Genomic DNA, 25,121 nt, shown 5'->3' with positions numbered 1-25,121 from the left:
CCATCCATCCATCCATCCATCCATCCATCCTTTCACTCATTTATGTTTTTTTTTTTTCTGATGCTAGCCTGATGTTAGCCCGGTTTATTCTGACGTTAGTCTGATGTGCACGTCTGTGGCCTGTAGGGGGAGCCAGAGAACCTGGCGAGAAGCCTTACAGACACGGGGAGAAGGCGCAGCCTCGACTCTGAAATCCTCAGGGTGGGATTTGAACCCACAACATTGTTGCTGTGCAGCGACTTTCCAGTGTTGCTAATACTGAGAATAGTTGAGAGTCAGTGAGTCGGTGCCTGTGGAGCTGTTTGACGCTGCGAGACAACAAAACCAAAGTGCAACGCTCGTCTTGAGTGCACCAGAGTCGTGTTAGCTGTCAGTGTTAGATTCCGTGTCCCACCACAACCACCGTGGTATCTGAGCAGACGCTGAATGTTTCTCTGACTGTAACCCCAAGCCGACAACGGATCGTCGGGAAGTTTATTTTATTTTATTTTATTCTTTTACGTGATAGCGATAATTCACATATGCGACTTAATAAATATTTTTCTTGAACCTTCCTTGGACTTCCTCCATCGTCCAGAGGAGAAACTGGGAACTCTGTGAGTTTTCGACCCTGCGGCTACAGATCCTTGAGCTGCTGCTGCTGCTGCTGCTGCTGCTGCTGCTGCTGCTGCTGCTGCTGCTCCTCCTCCTTCCGCTTCACGGCCCAGAAAGCTCGACCCTTCAGGTCACGGCTGAGCCGAGCGAGCAAGCGCACGGAGGCCCGAGGCTCTCCAGCTGGACGCAGGAGCTTCTCTGGGCCCCCCAAAGCATGAAGGTTGTGCGGAGGCTGTCTGGCTCTCGCCTGCAGATTGTGGACTTTTCCACGCAGAGAGGACGTGTTTGCTGAACGACGCGTCTTGGCTGCGGCTCTGCTGGACGGTTTGCGGTCGCCAGGTTTGCGCGTCGGATTCCGCGGACGTTATCCCGACTCGGGGGTGTCGGGCGGCTGGCCCGCTGCTGCTCTGGCTGGAAACACGGACAGGGGACTCGGACCGCGTGGAAACTGAGCAAACACATGCTGAGAGACGCACAAACAAGCGAGAGAAACAAACCCGTTCGACTTCCAGGACGAAGCAGCGCCGAGCAAACACGGAGCAAAGCTTGTCGTGTGGTGACTTGTAATTTTGGTGCATTGATTGTGTAAAGTGGTGGGTGGAGCTTCAGGTTTCCAAAAAGGAAGGCCAACATGGAAGTCAACAAATGCATTTCCATCATTTGGCCAGCAGGGGCGGCCAAGGTTGGTTGCAAAAAGACTAAAACTAAAAAAAAAACATACAAACTGGTTGCAATGTTTTTGTCGCTTTGAATTGTTGGTGAAAGAAAAATGAATCAGCAACAGGCTTTGATTTGTTTGATTCTGAATGAACACCATGGATGTTCCGTAGCCGTGGTCAAACTCCAGCAAGTAGACGGACCCAGCGCCGCGCTTTGATGTCACGGCTGAATCGCTCATTTGGCTGCTGTGTGTGTGTGTGTGTGTGTGTGTGTGTGTGTGCGGTGAGGACACACACTCACAGTCACACTGAGCAAAACAAACAAAGCCCACAATGGCAAAACAAAATGAGCCGCTTGCTTGTTTATTCCGCAACACACACACACACGCACGCACGCGCCCGCACACTCACACACACACACACACACACACACACACACACACACACATTTTGAATTCAGCAGCAGCGTTCGCTGCTCCCGACAGAGCAACTGCGGCCTTTTGTGTCGTTCCTGCAGCCCTCGTTTGTTAGTTTCATGGAAATGAGTTTTTCTCAACCACTTTCTTTCACACCAGGTTTTTTGTTTTTTTGTTTTTTTGTTTTTTTTGCTGGGAGGGTCCGGTCCGTTCTTTTGATTTACCTCTTCGGCTGCTCCAATTATATTTGAAAGCCTAAAGTGATGACTATGGATTCACTGCTCCTCCTCCTCCTCCTCCTCCTCCTCCTCCGTCCCTCGTTAACGAGCAGGCAGCTGCACTGGTCACACTGGGAGGCTGTGGCCGCTCTCCACTAAGTATGTTGTGTTGTGTGTTGTGTTGTGTGTTGTGTGTTGTGTGTTGTTTTTTTTCTTTTGTTTTTTTTTTAGGTGTGTTGTGTTACACTGCATCTTTGGGCTCCACAGTGTGTGTGGGTGGTGGTCATGGCTGGTCTACCAGTCAACACAGTCAGCCTGGAGTCGGGGCTCAGTTTGGCTTCACTAATGTGCAACGTCAGTGTCGTTTTCAATTGGAGGACGGATTTTAAATGCATGTCTTCAGCAACAATCTCTTCAAATGCGGAAACTTTTGGCACCAGTTGACGTTGAGCCAAATTGAATGTGATTTTGAGAGACAGTCTGAACCGCAGAGATGACACGCACTGGTTCGCTGGACTCCAGTGCTGGTCGCAGCCCCTCGCTGTCTGCAGTATTCCCAAAGCTGCGAAACAAAGTGCAGAAATGAACGGCGGCAGATGGAGCTAAATGGCAAAAAAAGCGACTCAATTTTCCTCGGTGCGATGAGTTGTTGGAGAGTTGAGTTTCTCTCGTGCACGTGGTCGAAGCTAAGCTCCAAAATCCTTCAACTTTAGTTCATTTATGTTTCTGTAAAGCGGCTCATGTCATCGTCCCTCCGCTCGTGGCTCCTCCTCCATTCTACAGCTGCAGCTGCAGCGCTGCAAAAGGTCGTCGGCAGTACATTTCTCTCATCATCATCGTCATCATCATCATCATCATCATCATCGTCATCATCTTTCTCAAGTCTTTCTCATGCTGAATCAGCATCAGCGTCGTCTTCCATCAGCGTCATGTTCTGGTGCTGAATGGTGATGCCAACAATAAATGAAGAAATAAATTTTGGAAAAACAACAACAAAAAAAGAAGGAATAATTGAGATGAAGTTGGAAAAGCTGCTGTGTGAACGCTGGCCTGATCCAACTAAATTCTGCTGCGTTTGATTCGTCCAACCGGCTTCAATCATTCTCTCATCGCTGCTCTTTGTGTTTTCCCACTGCTCCAACAGTGGTTTCTTTTGGAGGTGAAGAGGCGGAGGAGGTGGAGGAGGAGGAGAAGGAGGAAGAGGAATGACGCTGTTAGGCAGTAATGTTGGCCGACTGGAAGGCAGCCGGGCTGATTTATGTTAACGTGTCTGAATCATCGAGAGAGGGAGAGAGAGAGAGAGAGAGAGAGAGAGCGAGAGAGAGAGAGAGAGAGAGAGAGAGAGAGAGAGAGAGAGAGAGAGAGAGAGAGAGAGAGAGAGAGAGAGAGAGAGAGAGAGAGAGATATTTGCTTCTTTTCTTATTGTATATTGTAAAATCAGCAACAAGTGCAAGGACAGAGTGCTGATAACAGAGGTGTTGGATGCACAGAGTGTTCAGGGAACGAACGAGTCTTTTAGGCCGAACGACTCGACTGAAGTGACTGAAGCTGTGACCGCCTTAAAGCCTCCGAGTCCATTTTCCCAGGCGAGTCGGGTGAGTCGGTACCAGTCTGTTTTTTCCCTCGTCTGCACAGCTTGGAACTCTGCTGTGTAATGACACAAACTGCTGTTTGAGTGACCATCAAAGCAGAGTGGCTGAGTCTGAAGTGTCGAACTGAAGAGCAGATCAGACCAACAGCATCAAAAGTGTTTTGTTTTTTTCCCTATTTAATTTTATGGACGTTTGACAGCATGCTGAAGCTGTGAGGAACTCAGTGAAGGTCAGACGTGTTTCTCAGCTTTGGGAGGTGAAGGGCTGCCGACGGCCCCCCAGCACAGAGCGCAGCAGAGCGGCCACTCACTCAATGTTTCCAGCAGCTGCGACTCGTCTGGGAATAAAAAGACTCGGAGGCTCGAAGGCCGTCGCCTCAGGCGAGTCATGCGACCTAAAAGACTTGTTCATTCCCTGACACGACCACTCAGTGCGTCCGACCAACCCAAATCCAAATTGCAAAGAGTCGTAAAAAAAAAAAAAAAGACAGTCGGCTATAAAATCCCCCGACAAGCTCATTTCACCTCGTCCCGACTGATCGGATCTTAAAAGCAGGAGCGACTCGACTCGGCGACTCATCTTGCGACTCGTTCGGGGTGGCGACCTGGATCTGAGAGTCACTGGGACTCGTACGTACGATCCACATCTCTTTTTGTTTGATTCATTCAGAATCGACTCAGTGAGCCGGACGTCTCAGCAACTCTGGCTCCCGTGCGTAACGTTCGCAGGCGACGCTGCTTTAAAAGGAAAGAAAGTGGAGAGAGTTTGGAGGTAGCGTGTGTCTCTCAACCGACCCCCCCCACCCCCGCAACCGCCCTCCAACCACAGTCTGAAAACAGTTCCTCCACACTAGAACATTTGGTTTGAGTCGTTCCAGCAGGCACCTGATGAAACCAGAGTCTATTACGTTAATGTTCTTTTTTATTATATTAGCTCTCGCCCCGTTATTTTTTTTTTTTTGTCAGTGAATTGGCTTTAAAAAATAATTTCCCTGAGCTCATGTTTTTTTATCAACGCCCAGCCTCTGATTCCAGCCGCACGTGCTGCTGCGTCTCCTGGCCGCCCCGTAAATTAGATTTGTTTCACCGTGACGCCGGCGTGCAATCTCACGCCACCGCAGCTGTCGAAACAACAAAAAAGGAGGAATTAGCGCCCTGGCACGCTGCTCCGTCGCCGGTTTTACCTTCTGACGATAGAGGACAATAAAAAAAGCAAAGAACAGCAACAATTTCTCTGACATGGAACCAAAAATTTCAATTTTCCCGTAAAATGCTGCAACAGTAAAGCGGTGGTTGGGCGCCACGGCGACGAATTAGCAGATTAAACAACTGTGACTAGAAACTGCAGAGACACCAGGGGATGAAAGCAAACTGCTGGCAAAGAGGAGGGTTCATCCATCCATCCATCCATCAATCATCATCCATCCATCCATCCATCATCATCCATCCATCCATCCATCCATCCATCCATCCATCCATCTATCATCCATCCATCCATCCATCCATCATCATCATCCATCTATCATCCATCCATCCATCATCATCATCCATCTATCATCCATCCATCCATCCATCATCATCATCCATCTATCATCCATCATCATCATCCATCTATCATCCATCCATCCATCCATCATCATCATCCATCTATCATCCATCATCATCATCCATCTATCATCCATCCATCCATCCATCATCATCATCCATCTATCATCCATCCATCCATCATCCATCCATTCATCCATCCATCAATCATCATCATCATCCATCCATCCATTCATCCATCATCATCCATCAATCATCCATTCATCCATCATCATCATCATCATCGTCATCATCCATCTATCATCCATTCATCCATCATCATCCATCAATCATCATCATCATCAGTCATCCATCCATCATCATCCATCCATCGCCATCATCATCACCATCCATCCATCCATCATCATACATCATTCACATATTCACTGATCATCCATCTATCATCCACCATTTATCAATTCTTCCATCGTCCATCCGTCCGTCCATCCATCTATCATCCATCCATCCATCCATCCACCCAACTATCATCATCCATCTATCATCCATTCATCCATCCATTCATTCATCACCCATCCATCTCTCCATCTTCCTGCCTCTTCTTTTCCTCTTCTTTGTCCTCTTTATATAGAAGGTTGTTAATTCAGAGCCAGCAGTTATTTTCTCCAGGCTCTCGGCTGCCAAACGGAATAAATAAGAGGCGTCAGAGTTCTGTGACCTTGTTGCGTCTGCTGGCGGTGAAGACGACCAGCAGGCTCCACTCCGTCCTCCATCCTCTTCCCTACGTTCTCACAGTCTGGCCGACCTTCCTGCCAGTGGCTCCGCCCCCTGCAGGGTCACTGACTGAGAGGAGAAGCTGCTCCTGGCCCTCAGTCCGACGGTCCGGTCGCACCAGGAAGCATGAAGCTGTGCTGCCCTTCACACTCAGAACCTCGTCGCTGCAGTGGAAGGTCTGTGTGCGGAGCCGAGCAGCTCCAGTCAACCAGCTCAGCAAAAAAATAAAAATGAACAAATCAACAAATAAAAACAACCTCCATCAGCAGAAGCAGCAGCAGTTTCCTCTTTATGTTGTAGAAGGTTCCACCATTTGCTGATCTGCCTCATTTTTTATTTTCTACCTTCGGCTCATTTAAAACTCCAGATCTGGCTGGATGGGGGTGGGGGGGCCTGCGTGAGGGTCCACACACTGGTTCCATCACTGACACCAGCGGAGCGATAAAAGGAAACGGTGCGAAAAAAGACACTCAGGAGGACGGCGCCTTCTTCCTCCTCCTCTTCCCCCTCTTCCTCCAGGTGCCCTTGCTTTTCCAATTTTCCAAAATGTCCCACTGCTAACCAAGTGGCAGTCGCGGCAGCAGGAGGCGGAGTCTCAGGGAGGGGGTGGAGCCTCAGGGGAGGGGGCCGGCCAGATGAATCGACTCTGCTTTGGTCCAGATGCCTCCTGGGATTTAGCCGCCCTCGTTTTTTTTTTTTGACCCGTCAGCGACTTTTATGCGACCCCTCCGTCTCACTGGTCCCTCCGGCACCAGGGGGAGGAGCCAGCCACCGCCAACAACAATGGGGGCCGTTTGATAAAAGAGGCTGCCGAGCGCTTCTGAACTTTCGACACGAGATTGATGTTACATGGCAGGAGTGTGTTTTTGGGGAAAAACGCTCTTTGGTTTTTATTGCGTCAGATGAAAAGATGAGGATGGTCGACGACACGGAGCTGCAGCCAGAAGCCTTTCAGTCGGCGGCGGCCAATCACACTCGTAAAACAACATCAAATTACAGCAGTTTTCCTGTTGCGCTCCCATCTTTCATTAAAATCTTATGGCGCTATTATTATTTTAAGAGCAACTTTAGGGGCAGATTTTTCTGAGTTTGACTTTATTTTTTTCCCCTTCTGTCAAATCTTTTGCTGTTTGTCTGCAAATCTCCTGGCCCAACATCACTTATTAAGGCTTGCTTGTTTTTTCAACTTTATTCTTGCTTCATGAAGTCAAATTAAATATTGTTCGGAAGGTTTGTTTTGCTGCTCTTTGATCTAAAGCAGATTGGAACGTGTTTGTGCTCCGGCAGCAGGATTCGTCCATAACGCTGATCACGACTCATAAATGATCCTTCAGCGGATGCAAATCAACCGCATGCCCCCCCTCCCTACCATCACCCCCCCCCCCCCCCCCCCGCCTCTCTTTTTTTAATGCTAGATCGATACGATGAAAGCGGCCGAGCCCCGGAGCTGGGAGCTGCATCTGCTCACCCTGATATACGAGGCGACGCCCACAAATAATCTCCCAGAGAAAAAACCAATAGAGTTCCAGTCTCCCGGCGCGTTGGCGCAACAAACAGGAGCCTTTTGTGCCTCCAGGAGTCAGTAAACCGCAGATGATCGATGAGTCGGCGCTGTGTTATGAGCAAATCAATGGCCGGCCTCAGAAAGCGGTACAGCGGAGAGACGTCAGAGGCTGATTTAGGGAGTCGTGACGTGACGGCATCGTTTGCCGCTGGACGTTGCATCGGTCCAGCGTCGAGCTAGCGGCTCGTTTTTGTGACTTTGCCGACCGCGCTGAAGTCTTCAGTGTTTCCCCCCCTGAAAGCTTTCACATCCCACTTTCTGAAAAGTTTTGGTAGGAAGAATTTTCATTGTCTTCTGCAGTATTTCCAGAACTTGGTGAACTTGATGATAGCATTGCTGGACAGCATTCATAGTTTAGAATGTAATGTTGTTTTCTGCCCCACTGGGGGATGAATTTACAACTACATATAGTGTTTTGGAAGACAAATCAAGCTCAATGTACAATTCTGCCTTTACTGCCCATCTTAAAAATGAATCATTCATCTGGTGGAAAGTCACGTTTTAGATGATTAGCATGGAGTTTGCTACACAATATTTTGGAAATGTAGAATTTCAGATCAACACAACTGTTGGTCAGTCCACCAGATATATAATCAAACAGCATCAAAACGAGGAAGTGACCGCTGCAGACTGCCCAGAAAGAAGAAGCGACTGCCAGCTTAGCCTAGCCTTGCCTGGCTACAGCCAACGAGGCTAGCTAGCGTAGACGCTTTAGTAGCGCCAGTTTTGTCAGAACTGGGCTACGCTTTTTCAAATGAAGAGAAGAACAGAGAAAATCACAGAAGGCTTTTCCTGATGGAGAAAAATACACATGTATTTTTATTTTCCTCCAAAGTGACTTTGGCAGCATAGCATCGCTAACGTTACTGCTAATGTTACCCTTTACGCCGTGCCAGCGCTTCTTGCAGGCTCTTCACCAGATGGACGCATAAAGAAAAAAAAAAAGCAATTCCACTTGTTCGGCTGAAACGCTCCAGCCAGCCGGCGCATCATCGCGTTAGAACGTGATGGAGATTCTGAGCATGTCTGCACGCAGTGGTGGCGGCGGTGGCGTGTCGATCGTGTCCTGCTGCCTTTTTCATGTCGTCTCCTCCTGAACAAACAAAGCTCGAGGTCGGTCGGGAAGCTTCGCCGCGCAGGCCCGCAAGTCGGCCGACAGACAAGAGAGCTTCTCCCTGGCTGACATCATCCGCGGGATGAAAGAGAGGCGGAGCCAATTTGCATTCACTCCTTAATTGTTTGATTTCCCTGTGGGCGTGTGAGACGTGGGGTGTGGGAGGTGGGAGAGGGAGGCAGCAGTGATGGGGAGGGTGAAAAAGAAAAGCAAGAGGCAGGCGGCGCACAACACTCTTAATTAATTGGACGGCGCGCTGCGCCTTTCAATTTTTATTTTTCTTTATTTATTTATTCACTTTTCCTGGTGAGAAGGAGCAACGGCTCGACCGGCCGAAGTTCCCCAGTCGCTCATTACATCAAACTCAAGGCTTAAATGAATATAGATGGTGGATGTGCAGGCCTTGACCCGCTTCTCCGCAAAAACAATTTGCAATGTTGGAATGAGCCATCCAGCGATCAAGTTTAACTGATGTATTCAAATAAAGACAAAAAAAACCAAAAAAACAACAACAGCTTGATAGCCAGAGGAGATGTGATGCTATTAATCTCGGTGCGGCGCACGCAAAGCTCCGTGTTTCCACTCGGGATGAGTCCACAGAGGCTTTCCAAGAAGCTCATTTCCTAGTTTTTTTCGCAGAGCGGCGCTGCGTGAATATCAAAGCGTCGAGCGTGTCGCAAAACACACACAGAGGTTCGCTCGGTGGCGTGCAGAGAAAAGAAGGAGCTGCGAGCGTGTGTTCGTCAGTCTCCGGGATTTAAAGAAAGTCTACCTATCTATCGATCCGGACCTGAAAAGTCCCCACATTCCGGCCTCGAGCTGATCTTTATGTTGTACAGTGGAGATGAAACCTTTCCATATGGAAGCCAATCAGCACATTTAGGCCAGATATTGCGCATGTTTGGAAGGGGGGACAAAAACCAGACTCCATCAAAACTACCAGATTCAAAATGAGTTTCCTATCCCATAAACCAACTGTCAGCCTCATGAACATTTGCACATTCTGCGCCATTGCACACGCATTCCACTTTGGAACGTCCAAGTATCTCTGTAACGATACATAGATATCGATACATTTTTCCTTGTATTTTTTTCCTTTACGTGTCCAAGACAAACGCCTAGTCAAATTGCTGGTACGTTTACACAAACCTGATTGTTCAGATTTTTTTTTTTTTTTTTTGCTGCATTCTGACATTATTTTTAGCCGCAAAGCGATGAAGGGCGGGACGTTTCAAAGGAATCTCACGGAAACTTTTTCTCTCTGCACTCAAATCCTCGGGTGCCTCCTGGTTTTGGATGCATGTTCTAATCAGGCTCTGGTGTTGCCGTGGTGCTGCTGCCGCCGTGCTGCCTCGGAGCTGCGGCTGTTTCGAGCAGCCGAGGCTGCAGCGTGCGCGGCCCAACACGCTGCGCTGGAGCGCCTCGCATCTCAGACACCTGTGCGCTTCCCAGCTGCCGCTGAGGCAGGAATCATAAAAGGCGGCGCAATGCCGCAGCGACTCTCTTCCTCCTCGCCGTGCTGACAGACCCACAACCGAGAGCCGCGTCGGATGAATAGAGCAGCGGGGAGGAGGAGAAGGAGGAGGAGGAGGAGGAGGAGGAGGAGGATGAGGACCCCCCCTCAACTCTCTCCTCCCCCGGTGGGAAGAGGAGGGGGAGGATGAAGGTTCTCGCCCTCCACTCATCATCGACGGCAACAAAGGCCGTTAGCCGCTTCAGCCGTTAGCCACCGCCGTAATTAGCGGCGTCTAATAATGTGGATGAAAAACCTCAGAGAGCTCCAGTTCTTTTCTTCCACTGTTTGACGCTCGGTTCAGTCAAGAGCGACGCTTTAGAAATTGTGAGCTCATGAGGATAAATTTTTATTATTTTTTTTTTTAAGGCTGTTGATTTTCAAAGGGAGGAGGAGGAGGAAGAGGAGGGGGGCGGATGGCAGGGGTGTTGGTGGTGGACTGAGGGAAGTGGCTGGAAGCAGTGAGGCGCTGATGATTTCCACTCCGCGCCTGGTGGAAAATCACGACCATATCATCGTCATCATCATCATCATCATCATCATCATCATCATCGTTTCTGGGGTAGAAAAAACACCATGTGACCAGACGTGATGACAGTCCGAGGAACAAAACGGGACGCCGCCGACGTGAAATGTGTGCTTTGTTTTATACGGGAGCTCTTTACAATCACCGACAGAGGAAGCAAGTGTTTTACTATAGACAATGAAACAGAAACAAAAATACAAGCGCAGCAATAAAAGCAGTGAAATGAAATAACGGAAGAAAAGTGTCGCCACGCTGTAGGCTATTAAAACCGCCCTGAACCAGTTTTAAAATATTTAAAAAGCATTTTAAAAGAAACACACGGCTCAATTTTTTTTTTCCCATCCTCGTAACGGCGCCCCGTATGGAGGACGGCCGTAAAAAAAACAAAAAAAACTGACAAAACAGGAGGAGGAGGCGGCGGCTTTTCAGGTGGGATAAAAACAAAACAAAGAAAAACCAAACTGGATTGTGGGTCAACGAGTCGAGAGCTTCACGGCGTCCGCCTTCCTTCCTTCACAGATGATCTGAACTCGGCTGAATGGAAGTCATGAGAACAGCCCAGCCCCGTGTGTGTGTGTGTGTGTGTGTGTGTGTACACACAGCTCTTTTTTTTTCTCCCATTGAGTCCACGTGTGACGCTTGACAGAGCTCACATCTGCTTTTTCTCTCTCCGTCTTTTCCTCTCTTATCTTTCTTGGCGCCGACCACACGGCTGGACGTGATGGATACACTCGCCTTCTACTTATTCATTCATTTATTTATTTTTTTAGCTGCCACACCGAGCGGTGAACACTGAGCCCATATGTTGCGTTTGAGATACACACTGTGGTTTATTTCAAAGTGGTTTTACGTCGCACAATAAAACTCTGTTACACCCACATTCAAGTCTTACATTTTTCATGTTAAACTCTGGACTATTTACCCCCCCCTCGCACGATTGGATTGGATTTGCGACAAAAGAAAGCCTCTGTCGCTCTCTCAGCCCTCTGTTTACAGCCTCCTGCTGAAACTGATGCTTTGCCTCAGAGGGTGGAGCCAAGTCGTTGGTTTGGTGACGTGGTCACTAACCTGGGAGATGCACCAGTGCCCCTTTCTGACATCATCATTAAGGGTGGCCATTGTGTTTTGTCTGTAATACAGAATATTTAGCCCTCTGTTTGCAGCCTCCAGCTTCAAGTGATGTTTTGTCTGGTGAGGGGGATCAGAAACAAGGCGCCTCAGAGGGTGCAGCCAACACTTGGCTGGATGTGTGGTCACTCTCCTGGGGGGCGGGGGTACAGTATGAGAGCCCTTTGTGACATCATACAGCGCTGGACAGTAGACAAGGTAAGAAGATGGACTTTCCTCAGCTCTGAGAGTTTGACTGACAGGCTTCGTCTTCTTGGCCTCGGGGTCACTGTCCTTAGCAGCAATGCCCAGCTGGTTCTCTCACACCGCGCCCACTGCTGCAAGCACTTCCAGGGTGACCCCATGGCGACCCCATGGCGACCCCATGGCGACCCCAGGCCAGCCAGGAGACACCTAGGGGCCCTTTTCCGGCTTGTCCAAGGTCTGCCCCAGGTCCTCCTCCTGGTCAGGTGCCTGAAACACTGCAGCTGATCACCTCTCCTCCTCCAGAGGCCTCACAAGAGATTATTCTGGTTTTCCTGTCCATGCTGTTACCAGAGTTCTTGACACAGTCCCTCTGGACTGTGGTTATAAAAAACTTTGGTTTTAGGAGCTTACAACTGCGGTTCCGTGTGGTTGAAAGGACAAATTGTGCGGAGAAACACGTAGACTCAAAAATACCTGCGTTTGTGTCGACGGCGCCTCAGTGAGATCTGAGATCATGGCCGTGGCTGAGAGTCGGACCTGTAGGTTGACTTGAGACTTTGAGGCGCTAATCCTCATCCAAGCCGCTTTTACTAGTGAGAGCTGCAAGTCGGTTCCGCGATGAGGCCCGAGAGGACGACATCATCTGCAAACAGCGGAAGTGGGACCTCGGGGTGACTGAACCAGACCCCACCGTCCACCCCCACAAATTCTCTCCATATAAACTACAAGCAGAACTTTGAAGTGTCCAATTCTGGAGCTTTTAAAGAAACTCGGTGGCGGTTGATGATTGGCTGCCACCGCTGCGTTTCCCTCCTGATCCTCGTCCCTTTTTGTCTCGGCCCTCATTCATCTTCCCGCCGCCTGCTGTAATTGGAATCCCGTGGAGAGACATCCATCAACCAGACGCTGCCTAAACATGACACACCTTATCGATTTCACCAGGCGTCCCTCCGCTTCAAACCGCATCCGTCTCCAGGTGACACTCGCCGCCACGGCCGTCAGCCAACGACACTTTTTTTCTTTCTTTTTTTCTTTTCCTTTGACCACCTCGTGAGCCAGTTCTGTGGCGCTTTGCGACAGCTGGAAAAGGATAATGGAGTGAAAAATAAAGGCCCTTTTTTTATTGACATTTGTCACCCTCATTTAATTTTCCCCCTTCTTTCTTTCTCCAACTCGGCGCGTTTATGAGTTTTGCTCCGACAAAAATGACATTTACGCACGTGACCTCATACTGGGTCCGACACGTTTCCTCGCCTCCATGCCAGAAGGCAAAGGTTCTATAAATTCAATTGGCAGGATAATCCAAACGTATTTCGTTCCAGCCACCACCAACCTGCAGACGTCCGCAGCTGATACAAACAAAGGCAGAATCCGTCTGCTTAGACTTTTTTGTGTGTGTACGTTTTTTTTTTTTTGGTGCTCTTTTCCTTCCCTCCCATGAGGAGGAGTCATGGGCTGGCACGCTGTCACGGCTTCCTTCATCACACGCTCCACGGAGGCCGGCACTTGCGCTGAGCGCCGGGTTAGCGAGGGGAATTTCTGTTTCTCTGCTCCACTTGGCAGCGGATGTCAGACAGATCACAGCCAGGAAGGCTGAAAAAAAAAAACAGAAACCCTCGCCGAACACTGAGACTTTCTCTCTTTCCTTTTCTTTTTTTTCCAAGCACATGATCCTTCTTTTTCCACACGCCGCTGCTCTTGCGCACTTGCCACATGAAAGCGAAGGAGAAAAAAAAAGAGGGAACATTACCGTTATTATTACCGCGCTGTCTCACAGCCCTTGGGCTTGAAATGTCTCTTTTAACGGGAAACATGTTTCTTTAATGACGCTCTCGGCTGGGAATGACTTCACGGGGTTCACGCCGGAGCTAATAAGTGCGAGAGATCCACTCAGCTTTTCATCTATCATCCACCATGTGCACAGCAAGGCGGTAGTTTTTGAAACCCAACATTTTTTCTGAACTTCTCTGAAAAAACGAGACAAAGTTGCCTCCAAAAATGTTTGTGCATGATGGCTTTTTTTTTGTTTTTGTTTTTGTTTTTGGCAGCGAAATCTGGCTTTGTGTAAACACGGCCACAGTTAGCGTTTGATTGATATGTAGGCAGATGGATATGCTTTATTGATCCCATGCTGGGAGATTACAGTGTCGCAGTGGCATCAACATAAGAACAAATCTAATGGAAAGAAAAACAAACTACACAAGTAAGTGTGATATAATACAAACATGAATATCTAGAGTGCTGAACTTGCAAATATTAAAATGTGTGTAACTGCAACGACATGTGGTAGGAAGGATTATTGTTGTTGTTGTTATTATAATTATTCATTTATTTATTCATGATTTTTTTTTTTTTTTTTTTATTCGAGAGGTTTTGTTTTTATTTCAAGGTTCCTTCAGTGGGTTTGTCTGATTTTAAATGAGACAAAGCCGACATATGACACTATTGGCGGCTGAGCAGTCAGCGTGGGTCCATTCTGCGCTAAAGGAAAATGTAAAGGTCAAAGTGCGGGGTCGGCCGTGGATGTCGGCCGTCACTGCCGCGATAGAAAAGTCTTCATCTTCCTGGTTCAGTCTTCAAACGGCAGCCGTGTCCTCACACGGGGGCCCCGCTGAAGGGTGGCAGCTCTGAGAAGACTCCAAGTGAAAAGTCCCTTCGTTGCCATTCTGGGACAAAAAAAAAAAAGAAAAAGCATCCAGACCAGATGAAGGAGACTTTTTTTCATCTCTTTCCGAAGTCTGTGCCGGCAGCGGCTTCATTGTTAGTGGCATCTTCTTTTCTTCTTTCCGCCTGCGCTCACACCATCAGTTCAGCTGCAGATGCGGAATGATAGCGGAGCGTCGCTTCGGTTAGCGTCTCGAGCCTTTGAAATGAAACGGCGGCGGCTGCGGTGGTGGGCGGGTCGATTCCTTCCTGCGACCACGGCCGGCCCAAACAGATGAAATTCTACTGGCACGCAAATAAACAACACACACAGCAACAAAGACATGACAAAGAGGTGGTTTTCTTTGCTCCCGTCCTTCCCCTTTTTTCCCTCCGTATTTTAATTTCCCTGCTGAGCGTGTTTACTTTGAAAAATCATTCTTTCATGTCTGTATCTGTCAGTTCCTGTCAGTCTTTCCCGCTACAGGAGAGACTCTCTGCATTTAGACGGCGCTCTTTTATTTGGGTTGGGAGGCGGGAAATATATGCGCATATTTCAGCAGCTCGTCCCGAAATTTGTTTTGTGGAATCCCACGTGATTAGATTTAAATATCCCATGTGCACGCTTACGACCCCCCCCCCAATCCTCTTCTCTCCACCGTTACCCTCAATTGTGATTACTGCCATCGCAAAAACAAAAAAAAAAACAAACGGCAAGTGCACGGGGTGGGGGTGGGGGTGCGTCATAAATCAATAGACGAGCGTCGTTTCATTAGCATATGAAAGGAAGGAGACATTCCCGCTTTGATTGTTGCCGGGGAGGAATATTGAAAGTGGCGAACGGCGCCGGACGACGACTCCTCAGTTTTCTGGGTCACACCTGCAAATTAGACCCCGCCCTCACGCGCTGGCCACATGCCGCACTCGCACATACACATACACACACACACACACACACACACGTGGTGGCGGCCGGTGATTGATTAGTCAGAAATTCCAATTCATCAAGCCTGTTGCGGTTAATAAAGCTCACGCGGCCGAAGACGAGAGCAAACGCTATCAGTGAGGACGGCGAAGGAATCTCACCATAAATCAGCTCCTTGTAGTGGGAACCTCGACCCGTTGGTTCTGTGCCTACACAAGCTGGAGATACAAACTGACGAAAAAATACGTTCAAAAAGGGATTTTCTTTTTTTCTTTTTTAATGTGGGAACGTTCAGTGGCCGGCCTGCAGGGGGGGGGGTTCAGCCGGGAGCGTCCACGCTGACATGATCTCCTGACGGCCGGTCCTGATTAGTTTTCAGCAGCGTGACGCCTTTTGGAGCGTAACAGCGACAAGTGCTGCTATTTGGCCGCAGTTAAAGGACTCGGTGTATTATGCATTACATTTAAAGGGATTCAGTGGTGCAGGAATGTAATAATACGTGTCACTAAAAGTCTAAGATCAAATTCTCGATATTTTTGACATTGATCATTTTAATTTCAATGCGTGTTGTGAGAGTGTTTCTTCGCAGAACACCGCTCAGAAGTGGCTCCAGTGTGTTTCTCGTTGTTTGAACGCCGACTGCACCGAACCCAGCAGGTAGAAATGGTAATTTCCGATGTTACACCGGTGTCATGTGATTCTCTGTGTGTGTGAAACAGGCTACGACTTGGAATGACAATTTTTCATTAATTCATGTATAAATTTCCATAAAGAGCAGGTGGCTGGTGGGGGCGGCCGCCACTTTGCTACAATAGATCTACAGTGGATCTGCTCAGTGATTGATGTATTTTTTTTTTTTTGTCTGAAATCACAGCTGGTGGGCGGGAGATGTGAGAGCCGGTGGGACTGACATTATTGCTGTCAGTTCAATGGAAGACCCTCTCTGGATTCACATCCCATAGAAAACACTTTTTGCAATCACCTTTGGCCACGTCAGACTCCGGCTGCCCGGAGAGACCAAACTTCATCTGTTTTTTTTTATTTGTTTTGAGTTTTGAGACTTTTGGATCGATGCAGTCCCAGTGTACTTCCTCTCTTGCACTCATCTGTTTGCTCTGTGATGTTCTTCTTAACCACAAACGTTATTGCGGCTCAGCAGTCTGCTCGGTTGTAAAACAGGCACAAAAAAAGACACACACTCGCCACAGTTGTCGCACTTTTGGAGCGACGGCTGTGGAGAAGAAGAGCCTGGTGACCAGAGAACAGTGGTGACAAGACCTCATCCGTCACTGTCAGCCTCGAGTCAACACTCTCACACACACACACACACACACACACACACGGTTGTAGTGTCTTCCTGCTGCCTCTTCTTCCTTCTTCCTGCTCAGGAGGCAATATAAGAGGAGCCGGCTGGGCGGCGTCGAACTTTAATTTTCTGGCACGTCCTCCTCGGCGGATCTGCCAGTATTGATATATGTATCGACGCAGATGGAGCGGGATGAAGGTCGCCCGCCTCGCTGGCTCGGCCAATTTGCACCGATTCACTTGATCCTCGTCTGTCGACTCGTTTGCAGTTCAGGCTGCGGGGATGTGATTTCAAGCCTCCGACAAGGGCGGCAGAGAAACTCACGCAAAAAGCATGAAAACGCACCGCATGCCGTGTTTTTTTACGAGGGGACCTGCCGACAGCACACAACTCTGCTGAAAATAAATGCGAGTGAGTTTTGTTTGTACTGCATGAATGAAGCTAAACATTAAAAAAAAAAAAAGGTCTTTACGTACAGCTGCAGAATTCTGTCCAAGCCCTCGCATGTCCAGTAGGGCGGCGTGTAGTAGCGGAGTGGAGTAGCTCGCCTGTGATAGCACATGATACCGAAAAAGTCCGACATCTTCATTTTACTTCCAGTTTTAGTTCGGAGGCGTCCTGTAAAATTATTGACAGTTTATTTTTCGTATGGAGGTCTATTGAGAAAAATGCTTTTTGAGCCCATATGTCACTTTTTTTTTGGTCTTGCAATACCAAGGATGGCCACTGGGAAAAAAAACAATGAGCATGCCGTAGGGTGGCGCTGTATCCAAGCACCCATGCTTGTGCGTCTGTTGCCGATTGCCGTCCCCTCGTCATTTGTTGCTTCTCTGCTATTTGTTATTTTTGCACGTTCATTTTCAGAACTTCCCATTCGGCAAGTTGCCGACCGTCCTTTGAAGAATGGAATCGTCCCGAATTTTAGAAACAAAGACATGCATCCCGTATGCAGCTGTAATGGAACTCTTTCCACATTTTACGCCGTGGTTCCGTGAGGATCCAGAATAGTTGGTAAACCTGGACAGACTGGCGGACGGACTGATGGATTCCTGTCTTCCAGGAGCGCAATGTTGGGGCAAACCTACTTTCCAGTGTGTGTTTGCGGAGGCCACAAGAGCCGGTTGAAGTTTCTTGCTGCCCCCACCCGGCCCCTCCCCGCCCCCCCGTCAAACAGGAAGTGTCATCACCGCTTTGATCCGACTCCCTGCAGCGGCGGCTGAAACTTCTCGGATTGAAATCCGGCCAAAGGCTGTGCCCTCCCCCCCCCCTCCCAACCCCCTGTCCAGTGAGACTTCATCTATTGACTAAAGCCCCTCCCACCCCCCCCAACATATGGACGACACATGACTGTGCTCGTCCTGGCCGTCTCCCGGAGCATCGGCCGGGGCGAAGACAGCAGCGATGGAGGAGGAGAAGGAGGAGGTGGACGGGGGGGGTTGGGGGGGGAAGCGCAGGAAGAGGAGAAGAAGGAGGGGGGTGAAGAGGAGGGGCTGTGGCCGACACACTCGCCCCCTCCGGATCATCAGCTGTGTGCAGATGTTGGTGCCGGCGGTCCGACGGTGACGTGGAGCTGATGAAGAGTGAAGCATCGCATCATGTTGTTTGGCTCTCTGGCCGCCGCTTTGATCCCGTGATTGTTAGCAGCTCCGCTGGCTCGGCGGCGGCGGCGAGGGCGGAGCAGCATTGTGTGTCATGCTGACGGATTCCAAACAGCCGTCTGAAGCTCCCAGCTGGCTTGTCAGCGCTGAGGTCACTAAGGGAAAGCAGCTGCCTGACCGCCTGCCTGCCCAGGTTTTCTTTCTTTTTTTCTTTTTTAATTTGTTGCTGCCTCGCCAACCAGCTGATGGCGCCTCGCAGTTCGTACTGTACACGCAACACCTCCCTCCCCAAAAGAGCCGTCGTTCTTTCTTGCACAAGTTTGCACAATTACGCCAAACGAGGCACATGTTGTATGAATTAAGCCAGGAGGGGTGAAGCTGCATAGCTTTGGTTTGATCTCATCACTCGGCTGTTGTTGGATCTCACCACGCAAAGATTTTCTGAAGAACACCCCCCCACACACACACACACACACACACACACACACTAGCACCCCCTCACTCCCCCCACCTCCCACCACCACCGCACCGCCTGTCAATGTCATGCTGGTGTTCTGGAAACAGATGAAAATGTTACCAGGCGGCGACAGGAACCGTCCACAGACTCAGACTTCCGCTGCTGTGTGACAAACAAGCTCCTCCCCAGTTTGGGTTGCAGGTGTCCTCGGGTCACATGACATTACAACACAACACAACATCGAAGCATGGAAATACACACAATTCTGAAACTTGTTCTTAACTCAGGTGTGCGATTATTTCCGCCCCCAGCTTGTATGTTTTTATTGTGTGAAATGTTTGATTGGGATGATTGATGTGATCGTCATTGTGACTCTGATGCCTTTGGACACTACGTTTTCCTTTCATGGATTAATCAAGTGTCTTGAATCAAAAAGCGAGGTTGTCGTTTGCTAACGTTAATGCTAACTAACTGGCTGCCGTTTGCGCTATCGCTTTGAACACTGTCATGCAGCTGCTGAGGATTTTTTTTGGGGGGGGGGTTTATTGTGAAGAGAAAAAAAAACCAAACTAAATCTGAGAAACGTTGAACTGGATGGATGGATGGATGGATGGATGGATGGATGGATGATTAGATAGCTAGACAGACGCATGGATGGACTGATGAACAGATGGATGGATGGATGGACGAATAGATGGATGCTCAGCTATGGACGCGCCTGTTCTACACGTAGCCGCGGCTCCTTCTAAGTCACCTGACTGCTCGATTAAACAAACAAACGCTCCCATCAAATGATTTAAGCCTCTTGGGTGCCTCCAAAGTCATCGATTGGAAATGCATTAGCGCATGACGTCCAGAAGAGGAGCGTGACAAAATGCTTCAGGAGGAGGAGGAGGATGATGAGGAGAAGACGGGGGGGGGGGGGGGGAAGAAGAAGCTTTAATTGCAAAGGGAGGGAAGAAATGGGATTACCAGCGAGGCGTCGTGACCTCTGGATCCTCGCCGCCGTCCTCGCCTCAGAAAAAAAAACTAATAAAAAAATCAACCCACAGCGTCTTGATCTCTGTGTTTTGCTGCTGCTGCTGCGTCGGCCTCTGCAGGGACACACAGTGTGAACGGATCACTCGCTAACCTGGACGAGTCACTTTATGCCGTTATTGATTTCTAGCCGCAGCCCTTGAAAAAAAACAAAACAAAACAATTTCTCTTGCTCTTTTGCTGTCGACATAATCTCCCCGCCGCTGTTTTTGTTGGATGGCACATGTCCGCCGCGCTCATTACTCCCAGGCCTCCTCCTCTGACGCTGGTGTAAACGAATCACATGGAATGACTTATGGATTGATATCGAACACGTCTCTGCGCTGCGTGCTTGCGGCGTGAGAGCGACTCAAAAGAAAACTTGCTGCGTTGCTGCTCTTTCGTCCTCAAAAAGAGTCAAATAAAAAAATTCCAACTCTAATGTTTGTTTTTTGTTTTTTTTTTCTACTTCCATTCTCTCTCTCCCAGCCAGTTTATGCTCGCCCTGAAGCAGCGCTAGCTCTAAATCAGCGCAGACACTAAATCTTTTCTGGATTTTGCACTGCTGCAATTGCCTGTGATTTATTTTTTGGGGGACGATCGAGACCTGAAAGTTTACGTTCTCTATCTTATTTATCTTTTCCAGGGGCCTTTTTGCAAGTAACTACACAGAGACCCATTACCTGGAGGACGGCAGCGTGGTCAGCGGCTCCCACAACTTCACGGTACTTTTTTTCAATTTTTCTCTTTTTGTTAGTCTACTTCTTGATTTTTTGGTTATACATTGTGGACTTAATATCTTAAGTGAATGCTGAATGGTATTAGTGTACCGGCTAATTTAGCGTCCGCTAGCTCCCAAATGTGCTCCAAGCTATAGAAACACATTAAAATAAGGCATTTAAAAAAAAAAAAGAAGATTTACTCCAAGAATACTGTCATCATGGTGTCTGCTGCTGTTACATGAGCAGCAGCAGCAGCAGCAGCAGCAGCAGCAGCTGAGGACAAAGCTGCAGCTTAAATTCCAGTTTGTCATTTGGAACAACACAACCCAGGTGGAGATTGGAGCGCCGCAGCTAAAACCCTCCTTTTCTCAATACCTTCCTTCTCCTTAGTTTCAGGTTGCAGCCGGCTGTTTGATTATTGATGAACAAACAGGCGGACAGAAGAAGTCAGTGGAGGATCACAGAGTTTGGGAAGAGCTGCTCGGTGTCTTTTATTTATTTATTTGTTTTTTTTTTTCTTGTGTGTGTCGCTACACAAGATTAATTATTCTGTTGTTGTTTTTTTTTAATTATTATTTATTTAAACTATTCAGCACAGGGTTGTGGTCGCATTCCCTTTCCGTGGGATTTTCCACTCGGCCGCGATAAGAAAGATAGCTCTGTTTTTTTTTGTTTTGTTTTTTCCCTCCGGCAGCAAATGAGCTCCTTCTCGAACTACAATGGGCCTCGAGAACCATTTTTTTCTCCTCTACGGGCCTAAAAATATCCCCCTATTGAAGCGTATTTATTTTGAGATTGTGGAATGGCAAAAGATTAGTGGGAAAATTACATGTTCTGCGGCGGCTAATGTGATTAGACAAACGAGGAGCAGTTTTTTTTTTCCTCCAGACCGCGTCCACCTGCTCGGCCGACTCGCTCGCTCGCCGTTTTGGCTGACGTGTCGTTTGGAAGGAGAGCACAAGTCAGATCTTATTTCCGTGTTGCTTTCAGACATAATGACGGAAAAGTCACGTGAGGTCTGTCTGTCCGTCTGCGCCGTGCTTGGCCTACTTATCCTCCACATCCGCAACACAGGAGATGAATATAATTCAGTGATGGGAGTGAACACTATTTTCCACCGGCGGTTCGCTGGGAAGAGCGACGTTCCCTCGGTCCGGCTCAGAGTTTCTGCCGTTCCCGACCGCGCAGTCGCTGGAAGAAGGTCAGTTTGGGGCCAGGACTCAGCCGATTGTTTGGAAACCACGGGTGTGTCAATGTTGTGCAATCGGCCTGCTTTGGACGTGAGCGATACTTTCACCAGTCACCTTCTCATTTCAGTTATTTGGGGGCGGAGACTGTGAGCCCGTTGAATCCGCAATACAGTTACAAATGATGTTTTTTTTTAGGTTAGACCATCTGTTCGCCACAAAATAAAAGCACAACTGCTGGGATTCTCAGGGTGCCAGCTGTTTTCGCACATTCTCTCTGCTGGTAAATTTCCTAGAACAAAGCGATTTCACTTTTTGTCAGTCACGACTTCAAATTGACCACTGGCAGGGACTCGGCAAAACCCGGAAATGACCCGAACCTACGAACCTATGTGGTGTTGTTGTCGGTTCACGGCGTTTAGCTCAATGAGAGCCGTGGAGGCCGATCTGCTGTGAGCACTGCAGGTCATGTTTACACTGTTTATTTTCAAAAGACTGCGTGGGTGAAATAAAACATGCAAAACATTATACACTTAATGAAAGTTTTCCGAATTAGGTTAGTTATTTCCCCCCCAGTGGCTGCATGTGGTATTGCAGTCGAAAACTCTCCTGGCCCTGCACATGAAGACTGTGTGACTCTTTTTTGTCTGAATGGGGTTTTGGTTTCAAGCGAGTGTGTTTTCTTGTGTGGTGTTTCGTGATGGATGGCAGATAATCTTCAGATGTAAGACGTCGCCTGATGTCCGTCTTTAAAAAGTTCCAGTCGTGGAGTGTGTGGAAGGAATAAGCCACACTGGTGCAAATTGCCAGACAAATGTTGGCTTAGAGCCGCTGACAAAACGCCGCCGAGCAAATTCAATTATTTTGCAATTTTGTCGGTTTTATTGTTTTCCCCCCGTTAGTCTCAAAAGCTGCATTTCCCCCTCTTCTTCTTTGAAGCATTTTTTGAGGTTATGTTTTTTTTAGTCACAAATCCACAGGACTGACTAATCCACTCTGCGCGACACAAAGCAGAAGGTCAAATATTTGAGGGTGCAAAACAGTCAGACAACGACTGCCAGCCCGCTGACCTTTTAGCAGGAGAGCCAATGGGAAAACAGGAAAGGAAGCGTCCGGGACTTCCATCCCCATGCCCTCATTCCTCTCCCATGACCGCAGCGGCGGCGGCCGGCGACGCCTCTTTACTGGAAACCTCCACATCTGCAGAGACACATTCATCGCTAATGTATTTGTCCTGCCTGCGGAGAGGTCGAAGGTTCGGCCGGGTTCACCGGCCAGTCAGGGTGGAGGTGCCGCTGGGAGGGACCTGGGTGTCTTACGCCCTCGCTGAAATTTAAATCCGCGCCAAAAAAACCAAAGGAGGCGGAGCGCCGCCTGCTGAATCCAAAGCCGTCTGCGGGGAGTTAAGACTCAGCGGGACGACAGTCAGACGTAAAAAACTATAACGTGCGTAGACTTAACAAACAGCGCCGAGTTCCTCCGCCCACGCAATAATCCCACTTTTATTTATTAATCTTTCCGAGAAGCAGATATGAAGACGCAAGCACTTTTCCCTCCCCCACGGCGTCGCTCTCTGCAGAAAAGCTCAGAAACAGAAAAGCCAGTTCAGATCCTTTATATCGATGCATCGCAGTCGTGATCTCATCAAAGAAACATGAGCTGGTAGCGGCGTTAAGTCGCGGCTCTAAATCCGGCCCCTCCTTTACCCGCCGCCGCTGCGCTGCTAAAATTTCACGCTCCGCGTCGCGCTCTGTCCTCTCCGTGCACCTTTTCCTCGCCTCGCCGTAATGGACGACTCCTCCTCCTCCGCCGCCTCGAGGTGACGATGTGGACGGCGGCCAAAGAGAAGACCCGAAGAACCGTCGACGTTCCCAACTGCCAACGTCCTTTTTTCTTTTTTTTTTTTTTTTTTTAATTTTAAATAAGGGACGGCGTCTTGGCTCTCTTGGCTTCAGCCGAATTCCATTTTTCAGCCCTGTCGTTTATGTGCATGCAGTTTTGCAGATAAGCGAAGCTTAAAAAAAAAAAAAAAAAAAAAAAAAGTGCAGAGAATTTTTGTTGTTGTTGGTCGCCACTTTTCTTCTTCAAGGACGAAGCCGCAGCACAGCAGCGTGTTAAAGATTCAGGGCCAAAAGAGAACAACTCACTTCAGCGTTTTTCTAATAAATTTTTTAGCAAACTTAAAGGGACAGGAATGGAATCTGCTCCTCTCGCCGGCCCTCTAGCTGCCGGTGGAGTCATCAGGTTTACGGAGGAGGAGTCCCTGTTTGTCAGTCAGCACGGCTCACCTGCAGTCAAACTAAACAGAAATGTGATGTGGTTGCCTGTCTGTCCGTCAGCTGGAATTCTTTCCGGCTCGGTAACTGGAGAACGGTGATGTGGCTCAGAGGATGACAGCAGCAGCAGCGGCAGCAGCAGCAGCAGCAGCAGCAGCAGCAGCAGCAGCAGCAGCAGCAATGGGCAATGGGTGAAAGTTCTCTTTGCAGCAAATTGCCCCTTTGACATGATCATTTTAGATTTAAAACTCCTTCATTTCCTCACTGCAAATGTTTTTTTTCATTCAAATTCGAATACAAATTTGTGATTTTGCCAATAAATCTCCCCACAAATCACAGTCTTAAAAAGGCCAAAACATTTTTCCTCGCCTCAGCTGAATAAGAAGTAAAAAAAAAATAAAAAAAGAAGAAGCAATTTTCCTATTTTTCCTATTTACGGCGCACAAGCTGAGACCAAAACGCCAAAACTTGCCTCTGCAAATCTGCCTGAAAACTCCGACAACTTACTGCTGCTTTATCGTCTCTGACTGAAGATGGGTTTTGATTTCATTTTTTTTCTCTGTCTGAACTCATGTCACCGAGTGCTTTGATGGAAGTCGAGGCACTTTTTCACCCCGGATCCCGTTTATCTCCGGAGCAGCAGCCTCCAGGGGTTGTGAGGCCGAAGGGGGGCGGAGCTCTCGCACCCCCTGCTGTTTTTCCCGGCCTGTCCGAGTCTCGGCGCTCCGACCTCACCTGAGCCGGCCCGTTTTCACTCCAAACCAGACGTTTCCCCTCCGCCTCTCTTGCTGCCTCAACAAACACGGCTTTAATTGACGCGGCCTCACTACAGTTTAACAGCTGCTGTGTGAAAACGAAACAAAAAAATATCTACTAATGCAGCAGGCGGCAAGTCTCTTTCTTTCTTTCTTTCTTTCTTTCTTTCTTTCTTTCTTTCTTTCTTTCTTTCTTTTTGCAGCTAAATGTGAAGCGAGCCACACTTTCCAGCCATCATTTGCCCCTCGTGCTGCTAAAAAGGCAGCAGAAAAAAGAAAAAAATCCTGAGTTAATGAGCTCATATTTCACTGGTATCATCAGGAACTGCAGCCGCCGCCGATGTGCTGAAACCTCCTCACTGTTTTTTTTTGGGTTTGTTTTTTTTTTTTGCACCGCTGCCGCTCCCTTT

The 25,121-nt window shown here is 48.5% G+C and overlaps 1 protein-coding gene across 2 annotated transcripts in view; it reads left to right on the top strand.

Moving 5' to 3' along the window:
- Nucleotides 1-25,121, top strand: part of adam12a (ADAM metallopeptidase domain 12a) — an 86,327-nt gene that overhangs the window by 20,019 nt on the left and 41,187 nt on the right. For both annotated transcript variants that reach the window (XM_076033498.1, XM_076033497.1), the window contains exon 4: nt 20,418-20,496. In XM_076033498.1, coding sequence (XP_075889613.1) covers nt 20,418-20,496 — 79 coding nt within the window. The remainder of the gene's footprint in view (nt 1-20,417; nt 20,497-25,121) is intronic.

This window comes from Nelusetta ayraudi, unplaced genomic scaffold (genome assembly GCF_046127955.1).
Source record: "Nelusetta ayraudi isolate G7.1 ecotype Tasmania unplaced genomic scaffold, CSIRO-AGI_Nayr_v1 ptg000042l, whole genome shotgun sequence".
Lineage (NCBI taxonomy): Eukaryota > Metazoa > Chordata > Actinopteri > Tetraodontiformes > Monacanthidae > Nelusetta > Nelusetta ayraudi.
The sequence above is the reverse complement of the archived record's forward strand: the minus strand, read 5'-3'. Positions and strand labels throughout refer to the sequence as shown.